At 42.8% G+C, this 26,562-nt stretch overlaps 1 protein-coding gene across 1 annotated transcript in view; it reads right to left on the bottom strand.

Annotated features, from left to right (window-relative positions):
• Positions 1 to 26,562, bottom strand: part of PIP4K2A (phosphatidylinositol-5-phosphate 4-kinase type 2 alpha) — a 497,878-nt gene that overhangs the window by 8,062 nt on the left and 463,254 nt on the right. The window contains exons 7-9 of the mRNA XM_030199347.1: positions 17,774 to 17,887; positions 13,586 to 13,829; positions 1,409 to 1,512 (exon numbers count right to left, since the gene is read on the bottom strand). Coding sequence (XP_030055207.1) covers positions 1,409 to 1,512; positions 13,586 to 13,829; positions 17,774 to 17,887 — 462 coding nt within the window. The remainder of the gene's footprint in view (positions 1 to 1,408; positions 1,513 to 13,585; positions 13,830 to 17,773; positions 17,888 to 26,562) is intronic.

Below are 26,562 nucleotides of genomic sequence, written 5' to 3'. Positions count from 1 at the left end.
AACCAGGAGCCAATGAAGATACTTTAAAAGGAGAGCAGCCAAGCAGTCATATTATGCAACAACTGCAACCTATGAACAGTCTGAGTAAGAAGACCCACAAAAAATGCATGCCTAAACTCTAGCCTGGAAAAAAATAAAAGCATGTATTAAGGAATATAAGTGGTCAATCATTAAAAAAAAAAAAATCCTGCACCTGTCAAAGCAATCATAGCTGACCAAAGGCAGTCTGTGCTAGCTTGGAAATACGCACATCGAAAGATAAACTGATATCTACCAATCAATCAAATTATGAAAGACTCCCAACCATCCTTATTCAACCAAACTGCCTTAGTTTTAGCCACATTAAGGTGGAACTATTACTCCGAAGCCATCCTGCCACTCCTTGCAACTGATCATTACATTGCCGTACACCCTGCATATCATCAAGGCAGAACTGAGAAAAAAAAATCTATATATTGTCAGCATGCACAGAGCCAGAGAATCCAAAACCTCACATAGCCTTCTACTGGGCTACATGACCGAACTAATCGATCTACCAATAAGAAAGACACTGGAAACAGCGAGATCAACCTAACCCTCCACTACCCTAGATGCAAGGACCTGAAATACAAATCATCACATACGTCCAGCTTCTCCTTTATAGGTATTCAACTTTGGAACACACTGCCAAAAGACTTGAAACTCACAAACAACTACCTGAACTTCCGAAAAAAAACTAAAAGCCCACCTATTCAGGAAGTTCCTCCCCTCAGCGTCTGCCTAATCCCAGAAACCACCAAAACATATCCAAAATGGTCAACAGTGATGCAAACCTCTACCCCACAAATTCCTCACATCCAAATGGACAACGACACAACCTCTATCTCGCAAACTCAGATCACCACACCCCAATTCTTACGATATACGTAGACTATACAATTGCTGATCATTGCATTAAATGCATTATATCAAATAATCTGAAACCTGTAATCGTCTCTCTTGAAATATGTAAGCCACATTGAACCTACCAATGGGTGGGAAAATGTGGGATACAAATGCAATAAATAAATAAAATAAATAATAATAATAATAAAAGAGCTAGAAAAATATTAACCAAAGCAGGTGAAAGTATTGAACCCATCTACTTGCAATAAATATAGCATACTATGCTTACCCCTTGATCCTTCCCCAGGCTTTTGACCCTTTAACTGGGTCCTTATGGCCCCTAGACCAATAAGGTAGCCCACCCCTAGCAAAATAGGACCAGCAGGTTGGTATATTCTAGGTTGGTAACACGTATAGCTCAAGCACGAAATGTTACATATTTGGGCAGCCTGGGGGCCCTAACAGTGTAACAAGTTCATCCAAAGATTTCATCCGCAGGAGAAGTTATTTTGGTGCTAGGTTGCTTGAAGGCTCAGACACTTACGCCATGTTTAACAGTTTTTGCTGCGTGTGCGGCTTTCTTCTTTGCATCATAGTGGGTTAGAATGTCAATAATTGCCATGAAGTAGACCTCCTTTCTGGGGGCATCTGTGAAATAGACAAAAAGAGTCAGCAGGGAATTTTTACCTTTAAGCCAATCTTCTACCTTATGAAGAGCCAGGAGCAGCAACAAAGAGCAACTGGAACCTTAAACAGCCTTACTGAGCAAGATAATACGCCATGCTCTAGGCCCTCTGCTTTAATGGCAATTTAGATAAATATGGTCAAGCTTATTAGTACTTACAACTTCAGTAAGATTAGTGCTGGGTCTAAAGCATATTACTTTAATTATCTGGTAATGGGATTTTTTTTACCAAATTAAGAATTGGACTACATCTTGAAATAATCACTTATTCTTAACTTTGATTTTTGTCTCTCCTTTCAGACTATTCTGGATGGTAGAACATCTGCTGTCTTGTACCCTTGTGAAAGTGTTTTGTTTTTTTGCAGAGTTTTTTGGCCTGAAATGATGCCCAGACGACTTGTTAGCCCCAGAGATGGGACTTCGACTACTGGAACTTTCCAGACCAGTTAAATAACAGCGTATTTTTCTGATTCACATCCTGCCACTCTGGATCAGCCAGCAAAGACTGAGATGGGCATGCTTTGCTTAATTCCTTTTATGGGCTTTCCTCTCAGTGAGCACTATAGTGATGAAACATATGCTAATTGATCTCAACACATTAACTTATCCTATATAATAATTCTCACCTCCAACAGGATGTGCTTGGGACCGTGCCTGCCGGAAGTGGTCTGCTAGGCAGGCATGCACTGACGTCAGTGACAGAAAATTTGGCAAAGCAAAACAATCTGAGTGCTGGCCATTAGGACACAGGGTTGATAGGAGAGTTTTAAAAGACTGAAGGAACTGAAAGTGTTAAATGGGGGGAGGGGGGAGTTCTGAACGACTGAAAGACATGAACATTTGGGAAAGGAAAACAATCTGAATGCTGGCCATTAGGACACAGGGTAGATAGGAGAGTTTTAAAAGACTGAAGGTTAGCAATAGAAATCAAACAAAATGAAACATGGAAAAGAAATAAGATGATACCTTTTTTATTGGACATAACTTAATACATTTCTTGATTAGCTTTCGAAGGTTGCCCTTCTTCGTCAGATCGGAAATAAGCAAATGTGCTAGCTGACAGTGTATGTAAGTGAAAACTACTACTACTACTACTACTATTTAGCATTTCTATAGCGCTACAAGGCATACGCAGCGCTGTACAAACATAGAAGAAAGACAGTCCCTGCTCAAAGAGCTTACAATCTAATAGACAAAAAATAAATAAAGTAAGCAAATCAAATCAATTAATGTGAACGGGAAGGAAGAGAGGAGGGTAGGTGGAGGCGAGTGGTTACAAGTGGTTACGAGTCAAAAGCAATGTTAAAGAGGTGGGTTTTCAGTCTAGATTTAAAGGTGGCCAAGGATGGGGCAAGACGTAGGGGCTCAGGAAGTTTATTCCAGGCGTAGGGTGCAGCGAGACAGAAGGCGCGAAGTCTGGAGTTGGCAGTAGTGGAGAAGGGAACAGATAACATTCAAGCATTACTATGACAGTCTGACAGGGTGGGAGGATGGGGGTGGGTAGGAGGTATGCATGGGGACATCATTGAAGAGGGGCACAGACAGCTTTCAGACAATAAATACTACAGGAAACTAACTGAGGACCCCACACAGGATTACACAAAACAGCTGAAAGACCATATCAAAACATTTCCTACACAAGCGCAACCTCACCTGAAGAAACTCATACCAAACCAGCCTGCTGTGGGCACATTCTACATGCTACCCAAGATCCACAAACCGGGAAATCCTGGCAGACCAATCATATCAGGTATTGGCACACTCACGGAAGAAATATCTGGATTCATAGAGGGAATTCTGAAACCTCTCATACACAAAACTAACAGCTTCATACAAGACACCACAGACTTTCTGAATAAATGGAAAAATATCAAGCAACTACCACCTAACACCCTTCTGGTCACATGGATGTAGAATCACTATACAGCAACATTCCACATGCGGATGGCATAGCTGCATGTGGAAGACTCCTAAAAAAATCCACACTGGACCATCAATACTCACCAGAAACTATTACAAAATTAATCAAATTCATTTTAACTCACAACTACTTCCGCTTTAACAATGATATCTATCTACAAATAATGGGCACTGCGATGGGCACCAGGACAGCACCCCAATATGCCAACCTTTTTATGGCTGAGCTGGAAGAGACATTTCTGAATACACACCAGACCAAACCTCTAAAATACTACCGGTACATCGATGACATTTTTATGATTTGGATGGAGGGTGAAGAAACTCTGAAACAATTTTATTCTGCCTTCAATACATACCATCCTACAATCAGATTCAAAATTGACTACTCCCCAGAAAAAGTCAATTTTTTTGGACACCACGGTCTCAATTAGTGATGGCTGTATACAAACATCTATATACAAGAAACCCACAGACAGATGCAGCTACCTCCACAACTCCAGCTTCCATCCTTCACATACAAAAAGATCCATCATTTACAGCCAAGCCACAAGATACCACCGTATCTGCTCTGACCCAGGGGACAGAGACAGACACCTTAAAAGCCTGAGTGCATCCTTCAAACAGAAAGGCTACAACCCCAAAATAATCTCCAAGAATATTGCCTCCTCCCTCAAAACACCCAGGGAGAATCTGCTACAGTACAAGGAGAAAAAATCCACAGACAGAATCCCGCTTGTAGTGACATACAATCCAGAGCTGGAAAAACTGAGGAAAATCATAAGAGATCTACAACCTATACTCCAGGAGGATGAATTACTGGAAGAGATATTCCCATCCCCACCAGTGCTGGCCTTCCGACAGCCACCCAACTTAAAACACAAGCTAATCAGAAGTAAACTTCCATCACAGACTGAAAAGGAACAGAAGGGCACACGTCCCTGTAATTTATCCAGTTGCAAACTATGCCAAAATATTTCACAGGACCCCACAGTTATCCACAAAGGAAAGATATTCAACATAAAGGGATCTTTCACTTGCTCATCTTCCAATGTGGTATATATCATTCAGTGTAAAAAATGTAACGAAGGATGCTATATTGGAGAAACAGGCCAGATGCTTAAGACAAGATTCAATTTACATAGACATCACATGAACAATACAGCCAGTAGGGCCCCCACCCCGGTGGGACAGCACTTCACAGAACCAGGACACTGTACCAGTGATTTCACAGTGAGAATACTGAAAGGTAACTTTAAAACCATACAAGAACGTAAGACCTTTGAAGTCAGAATGATTGAATATTTTAACACCCAACAGAAAGGACTTAACAAGGATCTGGGGTTCCTAGCCCATTATAAACCATAAAGCTGTATGTCTCTGTTGATCACCCCACCCCTCACCTATCCACACCTATCCTGTTAGAATATCAATGATATGCTTTGATGTCCCCATGCATACCTCCTACCCACCCCCATCCTCCTACCCTGTCAGACTTTCATAGTAATGCTTGAATGTTTTCACTTATATACACTGTCAGCTAGCACATTTGCTTATTTCCGATCTGACGAAGAAGGGCAACCTTCGAAAGCTAATCAAGAAATGTATTAAGTTATGTCAAATAAAAAAGGTATCATCTTATTTTCTTTTCCATGTTTCATTTTGTTTGATTTCTATTGATAACCTTAAGAGCGGACTAACACGGCTACCACACTCCTCTACAAAAGACTGAAGGAAACGAAAGTGTTAAACTGGAGAAGGGGGGGGGGGGGGGGGAGTTGTGAACGACTGAAAGACATGCAAATTTGGGACAGGAAAACAATCTCAATGCTGGCCATTAGCACACAGGGTACATAGCAGAGTTTTAAAAGACTGAAGGAACCGAAAGTGTTCGGGGGGGGGGGGGGGGGGGCAAGTTCTGAATGAATGAAAGAAATGAAAATTTACGAGAGGAACACAATCTGAATGCCGGGCATTTGGACACAGGGTAGATAGGACACTTTTAAAAAAAAATGAAGGACGTGAAAGTGTTACATCTTGGGGGAGGGGTGAGGAGGAAAGCAGTGGGGTATCCGGATACTGGGCGTTAGGGCCACGGGGGTACATAGACTTTTGAAAGCCTTAAGGAACCCAAAGTGTGGGAAGGAGGAGGAAAAGGAGGGGAGGGAACGGGGTGAGGGCATTAGGAACAGGGGAGGGGGCCCTGCCACACACTCTCATTCTCACTCACACACTGTCACACAGACAGTCTCACTCTGTCACACACCCGCACATTCACTCTGGCTCTCTCTCTCAAACATACACACTCCCAGGAAAACCTTGCTAGCGCCCATTTCATTCGTTCCAGAAACGGGCCTTTTTTACTAGTATAACATAAAGCAACAGACCATGCACAAGATACAGAGGTTAATTAAAGGACAGCAGATGTTGTAAGGGTCAGCTGACCTGTTCACATAGTGTAAGCCAGAGGACAATGTTCAATAGTCTAGACTATTACCACTACAAGTTCCGAGCACATAGAATAAGCTTCCATTTTCACTTTGGTCTGAACCAACTCTCATAAAGTTCAAGGGCTTACTTAAAGCACATTCTTTACACAGGCATTGGGTTACCAGAGGTGTATGGCTTTCAGTAGTGTTGTATCTATTGGTGTGGGGGGGGGGGGGGGGGGGAGGGAAAGGAATGATGAATGTTTGGATTTAACGTTATATTACTTTGTTTTCTTATGAGTGGTGAGATCTTTCCTATTCATTTATGCAGCTCTTATTAGAGTAGGTTTTCTGTTGCATTTTTTATTTTATTGTAAACCACTGAGACCTACCAAAGCTAAGCAGTATATCAAAATATAATAAACTAAACTAAAGATATGCAGAAATGATTATTTCAACATTGACTATATGTCAGTGACCAAAAATAATTCAATTCAATTTAACTGGAAACTCACCTTTCACCGCTATAAATTGGAAGTTGCTGATTCCAAACGTAATTACTATATCAACTTAATAGGCCAGGACAACCTCGATAATAAAAAACTATTCTCCCTAGTCAGAAATCTAACCACCACTGACTAGGTGGACAAAACACACCAAGAATGTTGCTCCGCCCAAGAACTAGCAAATGGTTTTGAGAACAAGATCATTCAAATTAGACTAGAATTAGACAAAAACAATCCAACAGAGGCAAACTTAGTAGCCTTCAATCCTGACGCATGTCCCAGCCCATCCAGGAATTTATTTATTTGTTGCATTTGTATCCCACATTTTCCCACCTATTTGCAGACTCAATGTGGCTAACAAGCACCAAGCAAGAGTAAATAAACAATTGGTTACATAAATAACAAGTGTAACATAATGGATATAATCAATTCAATAAATCAGAAAAGACAGATTATCAAGTGAGTAGTGATGTGTAGGAGTTCCTATTATTAATTATTATGGTAAGTCTTGTTAAAAAGTAAAGTCTAGAAATACCTTGTTCTATACAAGAACCTTTTCTAAAAAGAGTCAACAGATGAGCCTTATGTGTGGGTTCAAGGAGAGCAGAGGAGTTTGACCTAATTTTTTTAAGCCAAAGTTGGGGCTAGTTTTTCCAGCTAGTCCCTCCTTCTTCCGCTAACAGGCATGTTTCATGGCAAGGGGAGGTGAGCTAAGCTGCATGGGTAGACATATACATTTTTTTTTTTACTTTTAATAGTACATGAAGAACATTTGACACAAAGCAGCCTTCAAGGAACCAGAAACTGAAAGATCAATGATGCTGTGGAAAGGCAGCCTGAGGTCCACGGTAGAAGCCAATCAGATGCAGACGGTGCAGAGAGACAGTCATGATGTGGAGAAGCAGCTCAGTTTTCAGATCACATATGGAATGAATTCCAATCACAATTAACTGACGAAGTAAAAGCACTGCTCCTGAAATGCTCACACTCACACTGCTTCCTGGATCACTGCCCAGAATTCTTGTTCCAAACCACCCCACCAGAGGCGGTTCATTGGCTAACAAAACACTTTAATGAGCTACTCGAATCAGGCTCTCTTCCTCTAGACAGGGGCAAAATAATTCTCACTCCACTGTTGAAGGCCTCAGGGTTGGACGTAACCTCAGCAGCAAACTACTGTCCTGTAGCAAGCATACCCCTCTTCAAGAAAATGATGGAATCCCATATTAGCAAACTGTTTTCCAAACACCTATCCTACACCATTTTCCATCCTACACCAGTCCCAATTTGTCAGAGTCATGCACAGTACTGAAACCCTTCTTCTAGTCCTAACAACTTATGTCAAACAATACCTAAGTAAAGGGCAGCAGGTCCTACTACTACAGTTCCACATCTCAGCAGCGTTCGATACAGTAGATCACGCTATACTACTCGACCACCTGAATCAGATAGGAATAACCGAAACAGTCTTCAAATGGTTCAAGGAATTCCTCTCAATCGATGCTACTCAGTAAAATAAAACAAACACCTCTCCAACTACTGGTTCTCAAAATGCAGAGGTCCCCCAAGGATCCCGCCTATCCTCCATCTTGCTCAACTTCATGTCCTCCCTCAGCTCAATACACCTGAGATTGAGTTACTACTATCGTATGCGGATGACATCATATTCTTTCTGCCATTATCACCAAGACCCAATCCGCACTGTAACCACTGGGATGAACACTATCCAGACCTGGGCAATGACAAACAAACTGAAACTGAATACACAAAAACCCAAAATCCTCTGGTTCTGGAATCAAGAAATTGAGGCCCCAATTGCAGTAACACTACTCAACAAAAAAACCTTTCCAGTGGAATCAGAAGCAAAATCTCTATCATTTTCAGCAAATATCAATAATCTCTGGAAAAAAAAACAATATTTAAAATGAGACAATTACATCTGATCAAGTCATTCTTTGACCAACAAGCCTTTGCTCTACTGGTCCAAATGCTCTTTCCACATCTGGATTACTGCAATGCCCTATTCTTCGGTATTAAAACCCAATATCTAAAAAAAACTACAAATCGTATAGAACACAGTGGCAAGACTAATTTTCAAACTTAACAGATACACTAGCATCACCTCCTAACTCACTAAGCTACACTGGCTACCTACAGCTGATAGAATCAGGTTTAAAATTGCATGCCTTATTTTCCAGATTCTACAGGGAACTACCTCCAAAATGCTGATACCTATCTCATCTGTCTGCATCGTCCACTCCGACAGACTGAAAGATCAACTGATCTTAGCCCCATTGTTCTTTAGGGGAACCCGATTCCACAAGATCTTCAATTCACTATTCCCCTTAGCTGGGATCTCCTTATGGAACTCACTCTCTTGGGTCATCAGAACAGAAACTAACTACCTCAGTTTCCGGAAGAGTATAAAAACCTTCTCCTTTCCAAAGTCTACTATATAACCAACATGACTCTCCAAGCCTCTGACGGACTTCAGAATCACAAACCTCAACACCCCACCCCATATCCTTCAGCAATCCCTATATTGCATCAAGTTAACAAGAGAGTCCCGACATAAGCTGACCAAAATCAATAACATTGTACCCAACCTAAGTCTTACCTATAACATTAACTCAACCTATACCCTGGCTTAAAACACTACACCATGTCTTAACTTAATATTGTATCTACCTTACTCCTCCTAAGATGTAAACCACACTGAACCCAACTAGGGGATATTAGCGGTATATAATACTTGAATTGAATTTTTCAGGCTGGTGGAAGGTTGGTTCCAGAGTGAGACTGATTATTGCTTGTATTAGTCTTATTAATAATCCTATATAATAAAATGCACCTCCAATGTTCTGAAGCCGAGAAAGTGAAGCCTTCAAGCCTTGAAGCATTCCTGCAACATTCTGAAGCAGAGAAGCACTGACCAACCGCAAAGCAGTACGAGGCCCTGCCTCGCCGCAATGCCATGCCCCCCCAGGAGAACGTTGGAGGTGCATTTTATTACTTTAGAAGAGGCACTGACCAACAGCACAGTAGCATGAGGCCCCGCCCCAGTGATGCCTTCAAGCCTTGAAGCATTCCTGCAACATTCTGAAGCAGAAAAGCACTGACCAACCACACAGCAGCACGAGGCTCCGCCCCTGCCGCCCTCGCTGCAACGCCACGCCCCCCCAGGAGAACGTTGGAGGTGCATTTTATTACTTTAGAAGCACTGGGTGGCTGGAGGGGGGGGCAGGGGAGAGAAGAGCATCGGTGGGTGGCTGGAGGGGGGCAAGGGAAAAAGTAGAATCACTGGGTGGCTGAAGGGGGAGCAGGGGAGAGAGGAGAATCCCTGGGTGGCTGGAAGGGGGACAGAGGAGACACACTCGCACCCAGCAGTCTCACTCTCTCTCTGTCACACACAGACACTGGCACATTCACTCTCTTTCACACACAGTCATTCTCACACATACTCTCTCAAACATACACACTCCTAGGAAAACCTTGCTAGCGCCCGTTTCATGTGTGTCAGAAACGGGCCTGTTTTACTAGTAATAATAATAATAATGTTTTGGAGTTTTAATCCACTTTCCCAATTACATGTCAAAACAGTAAAGGCTTAAAATCCAGACTCACTCCCCTCCTCTCCATTTCAGCAGATAATGTTATCATCCTTGCGACCCCCCCCCCCCCCTCAGTTTATAACCTTGAAGTCATCTTTGACTCCTCTCTCTCTCTCTATACACATCCAAAACATTTCTAACACATGTTTTAGGGAGGGGTCTAGGTTTAATCATTAGCTAGTCACACATTCAGCTATTTTGCAGTACAATGTTAATAGCTTTGTTTTATTTTTTTACAAAGTTGCATAGGGCTGTCTTTTTTTCTGAATCTTGAAGACTCAATACATTTTCATTGATCATGCGTCTTAACACAAAAAATGTAAAACATGCTATTTTTCTTTATATCATCATCAAAATCCATCTTTTTTTCTGAACAGACTACCAAAACCCTTATTGCAGTTTCATCGCTTCCCAATTAAGACTGCTAAAATTGGCTCTTCACAGGTCTACTAGTGACATCTCTCTCCCCTTCAATTTACTAAAAATTCAGCTTATCTTGTCAGTTTCCCTATACCCAAATAACCTCTCTTTTCAAGTTAGTTTATTGGCTTCCTATCCACTTTTGCATACTGTTCAAGTTTCTCTTACTCACCTATAAGTACTTCATTTTGTAATTTCTCATTCTCTCTCTAAGCCTTCTTTGTTAACACTGCTTATTTAGCAAGTTATTTATTTATTTGCAGCATTTGTATCCCACATTTTCCCACCTATTTGCAGGCTCAATGTGGCTTACATTATGCCACAATGGTGATCGCCATTCCGGAATGAGAAATACAGAGTATTATTGTATTTAAGTACAGAAAATATAGGATAAGTTATAAGAAGTAGATATACAGTTCAATTCAGGCATTAAAGATCAAGGGTAGATGTAAAAACATTCAACAGTATTCATGTGAATAAGTAAACAAATAAAAAGAGTTCAATGTTAACTTGAATTGGTAAGGTTCTGATGTCTGGTCATTATGTATCTGTGCTACATCTATGGGAATTATCACAACTGCAAAAGCAGAATTTGCACAGTATTCCCCATTTATAATGCAGAGGTCAACCCACGTGGTTGGAAGAATGGAAGCACCGAGGAAGGCCTGCGCAGATGGCTGAAGAAGGAAGCACAATGTGGCATCACCGTCCAAACCGATTCGCAAATCTTCTGGAATGTTCATCGCACGGGATGAGTCCAACCAGTCTTGTGACAATCCAAGACTATAGTGGCATATACCAGGTTCTACCACTGCATGAAATTAGGGGTATAACTCATCTCCATTGTAATAAGATAACGCTGCGTGCCAGTTAAAACATATAGGGACACTTTTACAAAGGCGCGTAGGCACTGTGTCCAACATGCATCAAATTGGCACTACTGCCCGGCTACCGTGTGCCCCAGGCAGTAATTTCATTTTTGGCGCACGCCCAAAACATGTTGTAGAAAATGTTTTCTATTTTCTACCATGTGGTGATTACCCAGTGATAATCGGCAGTTGATGTGCACTGGACACTTACCGCCTGGTTAGCACATGAGACCTTACCACTAAGGCAATGGGTGGAGGTAAGGTCTCAGGCCAAAAATGGACACGCGCTGGTTTTCATTTTGCTGCACGTCCATTTTCCGGCACATAAAAAAATGCCTTTTTTCCAAGCGTGCTGAGGAAATGGACCAGTGCACATCCAAAACATGCGCCTACACCAGCGCAGGCCAATTTTGGGTGAGCCTTAGTAAAAGGGCACCATAATGAAGGAGAGAATGTATTATTTTTGAAGGTTTGCGGGAAGGAAATAAACAAAACAAATCTGAGGCACCAATGGAGAATGCAAACCCCAAATTTGTACAATCTTGGTGGATACATCCTTCCAAAACTGTTTGATGTACTCACAGTACCAAAACATGTGACCAAGCATGGTTGCAGAGGTCCCACATTTTAGACAGTTATCAGACTGGGCAATTGCCATCAAATAAGCTCTCCTGGGAGAAACGCATGCTCTGTAAATAAACTGTTTTGTTGCTCTCAATAAGTCACAAAAGTTGATTTTACTACAGGTTTGAAGATTAGTGCGTGCAGAGTAACCTCTGAAATGACCACTCCCATATCCCTAGACCAAGCTGCCGCTCATCTTTGGTAACTTAGGGGAAGTAAAATCTTAAAGTAAAAGGAAACTACATAACATGAAAAGCTCCTATATTTGATCCATCATATCTACTGTCTCTTTCTCTAGAAAGAGAGTTAATATAATGTTTAACTTGCAAGTATGCTAAATGATCAGTCTGAAAAATTTGATATTGTTCTCAAAGATGGGCAAAGAGCTGAGCTTCCCTCTCCTGCTCTCAGGCACCGGCGCCGCAGTCCCTGGTCTCCACCCGCCCACCCCCAGCCCCGTCGACAGCCCCTCCCTCCGTCCGCCACCGGGCCCCCTGCATTCAAATCAGCAGCACCTCACCTCCGTGTGAAAGCGGCAGGATCGCCTCCCTTCGGGCCCTCCCTCACTGTGTCCCCCCCCTCGCGGAAACAGGAAGTTACATTACATCAGATGAGGGCGGGCTCAAAGGGAGGCAATCCTGTCGATTTCACATGTAAGAGAGGCGCTGCTGATTTGAATGCAGGGGGCCCGTGGTGGGTGGAGTGGGGCTGTCGACGGAGCTGATGGCGGGCAGGTGAGACCGGGGACTGCAGCGCTGGCGGTCTGGGAGCAGGAGAAGGAGAGAGAGACCCAGGCACTGGGCCCCCCCTTGGAGGCCCGGGGAATTTTGTCCCCCCTGCCCCCCCTCTCGGCGGACAAATGGGCCTGAGTCTGAGCCAACAGGAAAGGCTCATAAATCAGTGGGAGCAGGGAACATATGCCCAAAAGAGGCCAATAACAGCAGAAAGTAGTAGTCCACAATACAATAAAGCTTAATATGTAAACATCATAACATACACATGTGTAAATGGGGGCAGAACCTCTGATTCTTAAAAGACCAACACTAAATTAAACTCCTAGGTCCCTTTCCACATCCTATTGCCAGGATTTCTAAGAATCCACACAGCAACTAAAACTAGCAAAGACAGTGCTCAAAATATTTGGCTTCCCCATGCCTGCTGAAATTTGGGTTTTAACTAATGTAATTTCATGTAGGTCAGCCCAGTGCGTGCTTAGTTGGTCTGATGTAGTCAAGTTATTGCTGATTCAGTTCCAATTGCTTCTCTGTGCTGGTTACTCTGATGTCTTCTTGTACGCTCAGGGATTGTAATCAAAATGGTGGTGTCCTCATAGTACCCCAAGATGCAGAATGGTAATTATATGCTTGTTTGACAGTGCTGTTAAATGTTAACATTTCTGATATCATATCATGTTAGCCCTATTAATAGGATTCAACTTGCCATCTCCAAGTTTACCTCATTGTTTGTACTTATGCCTATATTTGGCCATTTTACTATTGTTGTGCCATTAACAAAATTGTACCTGCTCTACAACGCCTTGGCTGTATTTCTTCATAAAGGCAGTTAATAAAGCCCAATAAATAAATAATAATATTCAGATTCTGTTGCAACCATTAAATACCTTACTTCATACACCAAGTATTTATGATAAACTGCTTACTGTCGTGGCTTTTTATTCCATAGACATCAATGGCTGGGTCAAATTCTCCCGGAGCCAAAGGTTTTGTGCTGTTCAGTGTATTTCCTGGACTGTCTGGAGGTGTTCCAACTGGGTGAGCCCCATCACTCTCTCCTTCATCTTCTCCATCATTCTCCTCACTCTCTACGTCGTCCTGTTCCGCTCTGTCAATGTCATGGATTCCCACCAGCAGACTGTAGTCCATGAGTTTTAACTGAGCTAGAAACTATAGGAGAGAAAAAGAGGAAGAAGCAAAGGTGAGAATGACACTGATAAATAAGACACCAAAGGAGGCCATTTTATAAGACTTACAAGCAATCTCCATCTGTAAAAATGTGTTGTACGTGCACCCTAGCATGTATGTATAAGCCAATGCTACTTATACATATATGATGGTGCTACACAAGAATTTAAAGAAGGCATGTCATGTTCCGGGCAGTCTTAAGTACATGTCTATTTCATAGTTTGGAATGGCAATACATGTGTACCTCAGAAAATTTACCAGTCAGCATTTATAAACCCAATCTGATTTGTGTATAACTCTCACCTGCTCACTTAACTTAGGCTGTTTAGATTTACACAGTAAAACTCCAAAGAAAACAGAGCATGCCATTCTTTATCATATTTGCTACTGCAAATGACTGCGAAATAGGTTTCAGCCATAAAGCTGACTTAACAGCGTCTGTTCTTGGAATATTAAGGAATTTAAAAACAATAATGGTTCCTCACAGTTAACACTAAAAACATCAAACTCACTTTCGCAAGATAAATGCAGGAGCTTTAAACTTTCTTTTGTGCTGCTGCAGTGGAGTGATCTCCTTCCATTGGAGGGTGTGTAGCAGGAGGGCACAACTGGCTCCTACAGCAGAATTAAGGGGACTTTTGTCCCAAAATAGCAGAGACATGATTGTTTCAACCATTACATGCCTGCTAGAGGAGGTAAACTACTTCATCAGAAATATGAAAGATTTCAAACAAATTAACACTGTTTTAAAAGGGATAGGGAAGGGAGATGAGGCACAATGAAACTCAAGGTTTAATATCATTTGACAATGAAAATACTGTATGCCTAGAGCTGTTTGCAATGTGCAATGTGCACCATGTCTCTAAATGAAAGGAAGACCGGCTACGCATCACTTCTAAGTACCTGGCACGATAGGAATTGAAACAACTGAAATAAAACTTAAAATACATGATATTTTACTGAGTGTCAGATCATGAACATATCAACATAATGTTTCCAGGGTCAAATATTCTGTTTATACTAGTGTTCTGATACAAACTACTGCTCAAAACATGCTACATATAAATTGGCAACTGAAGGTATTATGGTGGCACCCGTTGCTGTGCCTTTGATCTGTTGGTAAAACAATACCTTCACAGTGGCCAAACAAATTCCTTGGGAGTTCCTAAAAGGAAGTCTCTATACTAGAACCCCTATCTGTCTATGTTGACCAACTTCTCGGACCCTTTGTTTGTAAAATTCCATCTTATACAAGAGACTCAACAGTCATCATTATGTATGAAAGATATACTACATGTAACATTTGATATAGAATCCTTGCATAGCAATGTGGACAGTTTGCCTTCTTGCTTTCTCGTTAAAAATGTGGAAGACAAGAAGGTGGGGCGAAAAGTTATATGCACAATCAGAAGTAACATGGTTCGAATGACTAACCCTAAATGGAATGGGGTAGAGCCACTGAAAAAATTATGGGCATAAAAGGAGGGGTCAATTTTCAAAATCCATTTACCTCAGTAAACAGGTAATCTGAAAACTGCCCAACCTCTCCATGTACAGTCCCCTATGATAACTGGGACAAAGTCTATGGGCAAAGACAACTACAGACTTTGAACCTAGCCGCAGAGCTTGAAAACTGCTCCCCATAAGGTTAAATCCTCCAATTCTTAAGCTTTTTCATATTTTCCTGTCTATTCTAAGACTTTTTTTTCTGTGAGATTTCTTATTGCTACATATTTGGTGCATTCTGGCACCTTTCATTCAGAATTTGCTAATGACTTCCATGTCACCTTTTCTCCCTACGGCTGTACAGAGCCTAATGCCAGTGAATTGTGAGCTGTGGGGAGAATGGAGAGAACCCTCTGAGCACTTCAACGAGATACTGCAGATGCTCTGTAGCCAGCAGACCAGAAAAACACTTAAGCTTTACAGTGAACCCCTGTATACATCAATAGTAAGGATTCTGTTGGGGAACTGTCCCACTTTTCTTAACATTTTGTAAAACAAGGCAAAAGTGTTGGCATGGCAAAAATTTAGTGTGCATGGAGTAAAAATCTCTATATATATTTATTTATTTAGATTTTGCTCACACCTTTTTCAGTAGTAGCTCAAGATGAGTTCCATTCAGGTAGACTGGATAGTTCTCTGTCCCAGGAGGGCTCACAATCTAAGTTTGTACCTGAGGCAATGGAGGGTTAAGTAACTTACTACTACTACAACAAATCATTTCTATAGTGCTATCAGTCGACTTCTCCAAGATCACAAGGAGCAGCAATGGGATTTGAACCAGCCACCTCGGGATTGCAAGACCGGTGCTCTAACCACTAGGCCACTCCTCCACTATGCTCAAAGTTTTGAGGTATACCCTCTTTTAAGGATTTTTTTTTTTTTTTGAAAGGACAAACTCTTGCTTAACGGATCTACCTTAAACACCTCCCTTGAGTGCTCTGCACAGCTCTTCCCTTCCTTTAGAAACATAAGGGCAGATAAAAGCCAAATGGCCCATCCAGTCTGTCAATCTGCAGCATCTGGATTAGGCTTGTCTGGTCTGTCTTAGGCTCTCATTTTAATTTTGATTTATTTTCAGTTTCCATGTTTTTATTTATTTATTTTTGGTTATATTCTTTATTATACCACCTTTCTGTGGTACAACCAAAGCAGTTTACATATTGCATACAGGCTTTCATGGTGGTGGTGGGGGGGTCTATGGGGAGAATGCGGATGCGGGGTGGGTAATGGGATGGTTTATTTGGTAGCTTTATGTGTTTTTAAACAGTGCATGTGATTTTCATTGACTTGTAACTTGCTTGAGGGTCTTCATTGATCATGAGCAATATATCAAGGCACTGCAAATAAATAAATATATAAATCCAAGGTAACAACATGCAAGAATATGATGGGAAAGGTAATATTTCAATGTTAATCCAGTGACAATGCCTGAAAATCAAGGTGGCACATTGGTCTTAATTGTTGCTCCTTTTGTTTATCTGCATAAACTGTGTTAATTACAAGTACTACTACTACTACTTAACATTTCTAGAGCGCTACTAGGGTTACGCAGCGCTGTACAAATTAACAAATAAGGACGGTCCCTGCTCAGAAGAGCTTACAATCTAAAGGACAAAATGTCAAGTTGGGGTAGTTGAGATTTCCTGAGAAGAGGTGTAGTGATTAGGTGCCGAAGGCGACATTGAAGAGATGGGCTTTGAGCAATGATTTGAAGATGGGTAGGGAGGGGGCCCGGCGTATGGGCTCAGGGAGTTTGTTTCAAGCAAGGGGTAGGGTGAGGCGAAGCCTAGAGTTGGCGGTGGTGGAGAAGGGTACTGAAAGGAGGGATTTGTCTTGAGAGTGGAGGTTACGGGTAGGGACGTAAGGGGAGATGAGGGTAGAGAGGTAAGGAGGGGCTGCAGATCGAGTGCATTTGTAGGTGAGTAGGAGAAGTACACATTTAAAAATACTATCATGGTTGACAGGTTGCCTGATAAGAATGTCATCTCATGGTCATTATTGCTGGGCCTTCCCTGTACACAACACACTAACAGCTCAGAAAACAAAATCAAATGCTTTCTTTTTCTCCAAAACCTGAAAATAAAATGAGCCATTATACTGTCAGTATAGGAGTTATGGAAGAGTGGGAGACTGGTGCAAATACTGCTTAACAGATTTTCATCCCTCTTCAATCTGCCCTCAGTGAACTTTCAAACGCTTACACCTACAGGTCAGCAAATGACAGCAGATGATCACCTGAAAGGACAGGTGAGTCATAGCACAATGTTGTACATATTTCCACAATTAAAAAAAAAACCCAGGAAACTCACACAATCAGCAACAGCAAAAAACCCAAACTTAAAAAACAACCCACTCCAAACAATTCCCTTCCCCCCTAGACATGAGGGTTACCATTCATTTCACCTCTCAGGAACTCTTACCTCAACATCTTTTTTAAGTTTCTCAAGGAACATCTTTTTGTTGTTTTCATCAATGTAAATCTTTTGGCCATCATTAATGAAATCATTATCTTTGTAAGTTGGAAGCTCTTTGGCCTGAAAAACAAACAGAAAAACTAGACATGAGTAAGAATCCATGAAATATTCTAGCTTTAACCTGAATATACAAAATGAGTTATAAGTTGTGCCATATAGTAGGGCAATGTAAAGCGTTTTAGTCAACCAGCTGAAGAAAAGTCAGACCTGCATTCAGAGGTATCTACTAAAAAGCAACATGAGAAACCATAAGGTGGCATAAGTCAGCTATGCCAGTGCTATATGAATGGCAAGAAGCATCACAAAATGCAACAAACACATCTGCTGCTCAGTGGTAGATTTGTTTTTACCTTAGCAAATGGAATCAGTGCAAGTTGAAAGCAGCACTCCAAGATTCTCGGTCATTATTCAATTTATTTTTTATTCATGTTTTCAAATTTATTTTTGGTAAACCAATCAAGCCAATAAGAGTACTAATCATTTTTTTAATTCAAACTTTTTATTACAATTTTAACAAAACATATCAACCAGTGGCGTAGCCACAGGTGGGCCTGGGTGGGCCAGGGCCCACCCACTTAGGGCTCAGGCCCATCCAACAGTAGCACATGGTAATGAAAATGCTGCTCTCCACAATACTGGCACCTTCGCATGCTGAGTTTTCAGCGCATGCCTGCTGCAGACTACCAAGGTGGAGACTGTAGAGAAGCATTTTCCCACCAGCTGAGATATTTTTTTGGTGTGGGTGTGGGGGAGAGAACATTTGGTGCCCACCCACTTCTTGCCTAGGCCTACCCAAAATCTGCTGTCTGGCTACGCCCCTGATATCAACAACCAGCCCTTACAGTGGGGCACTTAGCAAATACAACAGAAAAATAATACAGTGAGAACACATTAATACATGCATGTCACCAGGTGATACACAGCTATTTTCCACACATAAGAATAGTCATACTGGGTCAGACCAATGGTCCATGAAGCCCAGTATTCTGCTTCCAACAGTGGCCAATCCAGGTCACAAGTACCTGGCAGAAACCCAATTAGTAGCAACATTCCATGCTTCCAATCCCAGGGCAAGCAGTGGCTTCCCCCATGTCCATCTCAATAACAGACTATGGACTTTTCCTCCAGGAACTTGTCCAAACCTTTTTTAAACCCAGATTCGCTAACTGTCATTACCACATTCTCCGCAGGGCCACCGAGAGGGGGGGCAAAATTCCCCGGGCCTGGGCCTCCAAGGGGGGCCTGGCGCAGGGGTCAGGCCGCCGACACCGCAGTTCCCGGTCTCACCTGCCTGCCTCCTCGGCTCCGGGACCCCTGCATTCAAAGTGGCAGTCACAGATCACCTCCCTTTGGGCCTTCCCTCCCTGTGTCCCGCCCTCGCAGAAACCGGAAGTTACATCACACAAGGGCGGGACACGGGAGGGAAGGCCAGAAGAGAGGTGATCTGCGACTGCTGCTTTGAATGCAGGAGGCCTGGAGCCGTGGAGGCAGGCAGGCAAGACCGGGGAGAGCCTCACCTAGGGTTACCATTTTGTGTCCTCTGAAAAAGAGGACACATGTCACGCCCCCCGCCTGCCCCCGCCACGCCCCCTGCCACGCCCCTTTCTGATCCTCATTCCGCTCCCCTTTCCCCTCCCCCATCACATAGTCCCCTCCCCGCCCCACCCCATCACATGCTCCCCTCCCCTTCCTTACCATCTTCCCTGGTGGTCTATCTTCCCTGGTGGTCTAGTGATGTCTTCGGGGCAGGAAAGGGCCCCCTCTTTCCTGCCCGGAGCACTGCCTGCCCTTGCCTACATCCTTCTCGGTCTCGGCTGGGGGTTCAAAATGGCCGCCAAGAGTTGAAGCGGCCTCGTGAGACTTCAACTCTCGGCGGCCATTTTGAATCCCCAGCCGAGACCGAGAAGGAGGATGGGCAAGGCAGCGCTCCGGGCAGGAAAGAGGGGGCTCTTTCCTGCCCTGAAGACGTTACTAGACCACCAGAGAAGATGGTAAGGAAGGGGAGGGGAGACCCATGGTGCTGATGGATCGCGCAACCGCACGGATGACCTCCCGCACGCACGTTTGTCCAGAAATCCGGACAAAACGTGCGTGCGGGCAAAACCCGCCGGACGCCCCGGACATACCCTCAAAAAGAGGACATGTCCGGGGAAATCTGGACGAATGGTAACCCTAGCCTCACCTATACTTGCTAGCTCCTCCAGCCACACACATCCCTTCCCCTCTCCCCCGCCCATTAAACCCCTTTACCTGTTGTGCTCTGTCTTTCAGTGTTCCTCTGTCTGTCCAGTTCCAGTTTGTCTCTCTGCTTGTGCTGCAGCTGTGTGTGTGCAAGGACTATTTGTTGGTAGGAGGAGAATGAGTGATTTGTGTTGCAGCTGTGTGTGAAGATTCAGTGCTGGGTTTGGGAGGCTGAGTGATTGCTGCTGTGTCTGTATGTCAGGATTGTTTGCTGGTGGTGGGAGAGTGAGTGCTGTACGTGTCTATTGGTGGAGGGACTCACTACATTCACTAGGTGCAGTAGATGGAGGTGTGCACAGTCCTTAGTTTGGGATAAGTCAGTTGTACCTGTGGTGTTTGGTAATGGCTGAAAACTGTATGCACTGTTGGCGCACAGTTTGATGGAGGTGGAAGAGTGTTTGGAGGAGACACCCCACAGGAGATACCCCGTCTTCAGATATTTAGGCTCCGCTCCAGTTTCCTGGAACTCACCAATGCCCAGGTACCGGTTTGACAGGGCTACCATTCAGCACCTGTGTGACCAGCTCCAACCCCTCCAACAGGCCAGGACCCGTTGGAACAATCCTATCCCTGTCCACCTGAAGGTCATCGCCTCCTTCGCTTTTCTAGCCACTAGTAGCTATCAGTCTATCCTAGTTGTGAATGCAAGCCTGACCCAGCCTGCCATTTCCAATTGTCTCATCCAGTTCCTTGATGCCTTCCTTACCCACACCTCAGAGTACATATCTTTTCCCACTACTCCCCTAGGCCCTGCAGAACAACAGGGCACAGTTCTATAGCATAGCTCACTTCCCCTCAGTCATAAGCATCATAGACTGAACACACATAACACTCAGATACCCTCCCCCGCCCCCGGCACAAGAGGCCACCTGTAGGAATAGAAAAGCATTCCACTGAATGGATATACAAGTTGTGTGTGATGCCCAGGGGGGGGGGGGACTGTGGACATGTGTTCCTGATACCCCAGTTCAATCTATTACGCCTATATACAGAGCATTCTGGTATCTACTGCAGGTTTACCAAGGGGAGATCACTGGTGGCTGACTCCTAGGTATGTGCAGCAGGGATCAGCCAACCCTATACCCCCTCCTCCCACAAACCTTCACTGCCTCTCTCCAGGTGTCTCCACATTCCACTATTCCCACATCAACTCTACAGTACCCAGACCAGCAAATACACACCCATGTCTCTCATTCTGCTTCCCCCTACAGGTGACAGAGAATATCCACAGTAGACCTGGCTCATGACCCCACTAGTGGACCCCCAAAACATGGAGGAAGAGGACTACAACAGCAGACATCGGACCACATGCAGCATCATAGTGCGCACCTTCGGACAACTCAAGAACAGATTCCAATGTCTCGATTGGTGTGGAGGGGGGCTCCTCTATAGCCTTGAAAAGGTCGCCAAGATCTTCATGGCCTGCTGCATGGTCCATAACCTGGCCCAGCACAGAGACCAGGCCCTCCCTGAAGAACCACAGTCACAGCAACCACAGCAGCAGGCCCAGGACCAAGATGACGAGGAACCTGCCCCTTCATTCCCCACCCACAGAGAAGAGCAGAATGTACACCAGCTGGGGGTTTGAGCCAGGGGAAGACTTATTCAGACCAATTTTTTTGTGAAAGTATATGATATTTATGTATTACAACACCACACACCGACCCTACACCCCATCACACAACCCCAGCAGTCTAGTACTGAAAGGCACCATGCCTACATTGCCTTCCCCCCTTTCTCTCTGTGAGGCACCTCAGCCCCCACACACAGCACCAGCAACTGCTGAGAAGATGTCCCCTACAGCAGCAGCCGCAGTGGCTCTGTCTTCCCCTGTAGGACTTGTGGTGTCCCCCGTTTCTCCAGAGGTGCTGGCTGCCTCAGTTGCCCTCTGGAAATCTGGCCACCTAGTCGGCTGGGGGGGAGGGGGCAGGCTATTTTTGGAATTTTATATCAGCTGGGTAAGCCTCTCTGGTTGTTTTATTGTTTTACCTTTGTTTGTCCTGTTTGTCTGTCTAATTAGATTGTAAGCTCTGTCGAGCAGGGACTGTCTCTTCATGTTCAAGTGTACAGCGCTGCGTATGTCTATTAGCGCTATGAAAATGATAAGTAGTAGTAGTAGCATATTGTTTTAGCACCTAGACATTGGGTTTTTTAGTATGGTGCTGTCATTAAGAGTTCTTCTAAGATTTCCTCTTGTGTTTTTATAGTTTATTTATTTATAATTATGCTCTTAAAGGATTTTGTTATTAGGTACTGAATGATTTTATTTTCATTTATAGTGACCCACTGCCCCTGACGCAGCCATTTTATGCTGGTGAAACATGGCCATGTCGGGCATTTTATGTTAAATTTCTGGGAGATTTTAATCTATTAATAAAAACTATGTTTTTTTTACAAGGTCTGCCTTGTTGTTTTATTTTCCAGACTTAATGTTGAGCAACTTTCCTGGTTTGGTAACAGAACGGCTAGACTCTTGCAATCAGACATTTGTTTCCCTAATGAGGGGGCTTATAATACCCAAGTTTATAGAATGTAAGCTTTATACTTTTCCGCTGAGGGTGGGGAGCCTGGGGAGATGTTGTTGCTTCTTACCTCCTAGTCCGATATATAGATGGTCACTTTGGTTGGAGGGGGAGTTGGGGAGGAAGGGGTGGGACGGGTGTGGATAACACAGGGAATGGGAGTAACTAGTAAGGTAATTAAATTTGCTGACGACACAAAGTTATTCAAAGTCACTAAATCGCAGGAGGATTGTGAAAAATTACAAGAGGACCTTATGAGACTGGGCGTCTAAATGGCAGATGATGTTTGATGTGGGCAGGTGCAAAATGATGCATGTGGGAAAGAGGAACCTGAATTATAGCTACATGCAAGGTTCCACGTTAGGAGTCACTGGCCAAGAAATGGATCTGGGTGCCGTCATCGTTGATGCGTTGAAACCTTCTGTTCGGTGTGCTGTGGTGGTTAAGAACGTGGATAGAATGTTAGGTACTATTGGGAGAGGAATGGAAAACAAAAATGAGGATGTTATAATGCCTTTGTATTGCTTCATGGTGCGACCGCACTTCGAATATTGTGTTCAATTCTGGTCGTCGTGTCTCAGGGGGGATGTGGTGGAATTGGAAAGGCTGCAGAGAAGGGTGACGAAAATGATAAAGGGGATGGGACGACTTCCCTATGAGGAAAGGCTAAAGCGGCTAGGGCTCTTCAGCTAAGGGGAGATATGATAGAGGTCTATACAATAATGAGTGGATTGGAATGGGTAGACGTGAATCACTTGTTTGCTCTTTCCAAAAATACTAGGACTAGGGGGCATGCAATGAAGCTACAAAGTAGTAAATTTAAAACGAATTGGAGAAAATATTTCTTCACTCAATGTGTAATTAAACTCTGCAGTTAGCTTAGCGGGGTTTAAAAAAGGTTTGGATGGATTCCCAAAGGAAAAGTCCATAGACCATTATTAAAATGGACTTGGGGACAATCCATTGCTTATTTCCAGGATAAGCAACATAAAACATATTGTACTTTTTGGGGGATCTTGCCAGGTACTTGAGACCTGGATTGGCCACTGTTGGAAACAAGATGCTGGGCTTGATGGACCTTCGGTCTGTCCCAGTGTGGCAATACTTATGTAACACACCCCCTCCACATTTCTATATGTTGCTTGTATATATGCATAAGTAGCTACTTTTTTAAACTTGATATTTTCCTAAGCATGTCCATTTACACATGTAAATCTGCTTCTTTTCATGTTTTATTTATAACAATTTTAAATTAACATCCAAAGAAACAACTTGGAACAAAACAAGACAAAGCTTATGGGGAAATATCAATATAAAAAAGGAAATATCATCAATAACTTTCACCCACGATATTTTGGGAACCAAGGAGGAAAATCTAGGGCCCTGTTTACTAAGCCGCGTGTAGGTGCTTTTATCATTGTTAGTGCACGCTAATTGTAGAGACACCCATAAGAACATATGGGTGTCTCTAGTGTTAGCGCATGCTAAAAACACTAGTGCGACATAGTAAACTGGGCCTTTAATCTAGGAAAATAAATCTTTTTCAACAATAAATGATGCCTGACCCTTCTAAAATCACTACCTTTGAGTGATGTTATTCTAGGAGTATTTCCTCATTTGCTCTTAATTTACACCTGGTGTAACTATCTGTACATTTAATGATGAGGTTAATGTTCCTCAAATGCAAGCAACCATCAGGTGCTGCTTCTGTGTCTAACAGTTATGTTTATATTTGTTTATTTAAAATTAGATATATCACCTTTCAGGCAAAATCAAAGCAGTTTACAATTAAAATAATTTAAAAACAATTTGAAAAGAAGTACAAAATCAGTAGGACAGATATAGCAAGGATAGATAACTAAACAGAATCATAAAACAGAGGGAGGAAAGAAAACAGAAATTGAGAACGCCGGGTCCCAGCGTGAACAGGGAATGCTTGGGTGAAAAGATGTTTCTTCAGTAGAGTTCTACATTTTAGAATAAGATTGCTCAGAGCAGATATCAGGGGGCAGGGTGTTCCAGTGTAACGGGACAATAGAAAAGAAGGCAAAATGACAGTCTCTCTCCATATAGCAGGAAGGCAAGTTTGTCACAGTAGGCCATGGTATGATAGTATCAAGACTGAATAATTGTAATTCACTGTGCATTGTTCTTGCCACAAAGGGTTCATACTAATTCCGAATGTCTCAGCATGATTTGCGATGTGATCACTTCACACCATTCCTACAAAAACTACTGGTTATCCATACACTGCAGGTCTAAATTTAAAACCTTATATGATTTTCAAACCCCTTAGAGGAAATGGGCTAAAGTGCTTGAAGTACAGAATCTCCTTCCTATGGATTGTCCTAACCATGCTGTCTCCAAATGACATTGAACAATATGACATCACTAGCAGACCACCTCAGGAGCAACCCCTAAACACAGGAACTCACTTCCAGAAGGATTCTGACAAATGTAAGACTATTTTTACTTCAGGGAAGTAAGTGAAAGCCTGGCCCTTTTTTCCAGCCATAAATGGGTGAGGTGAATAACTAGCTAGTGATACACTCACAGATTAACATTGACTGCATGTGCTGCAGCAGGTCGGGCTTACCACGTGTATTCTGAAATCAGTTGCACACATCTTCTCTGATTGCACTTACATATTTTTCTTCAAATTAGTTGCCTTCTTTTTACCTACCTCAACTACTTATGTTTCAGTATACTCCACCTCCACTCGTCCCCTTTGTTGTCATTAGCACAGAAAGAAAATAACAGCAGATAAAGACCATATAAGCCCATCAAGTTTGTCCAAGCTCTTCAATGCTTTCAAGATCCTCTATGCTTGTCCCATGCTTTCTTGAATTCAAATCCAGTCCTCATGTTCACCACCTCTGCTGAGACGCCATTCCATCTCCCTTTCCGTTAAGAAATATTTCCTTAAGATTATTCTTGAGTTTATCCACTTTCACTTTCATCCTCAGTGATCACCCCACCCTTGAAGGGTGGCCTGGCTTTTGAGTACCGGCACCTTTTTTGCTAGAAAAATTGCACTGATCAGATATGATCACCTCCATGTCTTTCATGCACGGAAGTACTTCTCTCCCTATACTGTACCTCTCTATTAGGCTTTTGCAGCCCAAATACATGAACTGTTGTTGTTGTTTATTTAGCACTAAATCTTAGCTGAAGAGGATTGTGATTGCCATGTTAGTACACCTGGATATGTGGAAAAAGTGGTCAAGTTGTAGGTGATAAAACTAAGTTAGTCCAATAAAAAGATATCTTTGACAAGCTTTCATCAGGTCAGTGAAGAAACAGTGCAGTTACACTGGATTTAAATACTATAGACTCATTAGGTTTTAGTGTCTGCATACGGTTAGTACAGCTCAGTTCCAACCTTCCGGCAACCACCTGCCTGATAACAAAAAATATAAGGAGAGAAATATAAGAGAAAATAGAACAATATTCTGCAGGAAACTATAATGGAAATTATGTCAAAAACAATCACAAGACCCTACAGTTGCCCACATGGGAAAGACATTAAAAATAAGACTTGCATTCATGCATCTCAATGACTATAGTGTACATGAACCAACAGTACCGGGGGCCACCTTTAACAAACAAAGTTAAATCAACGCAGATCTATTGTAGTGTATAATATTATTATCTATAGTTCACAAATAGTGTGGTCTCACCCAGTGTTGGCCAGTTCTATTCATCATGATTTCAGCCCTACCTAATAGCTTGAGATTCGAAGATGACACCTGATAATGTATGGGGTTCCCAAAACTGCTGCCTTCTATAGTTGTACTATTATAAATTGTTCCAGTTTTAAACAGTCCAGATTTCTTCAGAGTCCTTATGGTATTGCATATGGTGCCCTGATGATGACCAATAATACTGATTTCTTTTTCTAAATTTTTGCAACTTTTATTCTCAAATCTCTTGATTTTGTGACTTTTTATTATTATGATACATGGCACAGAG

This window comes from Microcaecilia unicolor, chromosome 1 (genome assembly GCF_901765095.1).
Source record: "Microcaecilia unicolor chromosome 1, aMicUni1.1, whole genome shotgun sequence".
Taxonomy (NCBI): Eukaryota; Metazoa; Chordata; class Amphibia; order Gymnophiona; family Siphonopidae; genus Microcaecilia; species Microcaecilia unicolor.
Note: the sequence above shows the minus strand (reverse complement) of the source record. Positions and strands in the feature narration are given on the sequence as shown.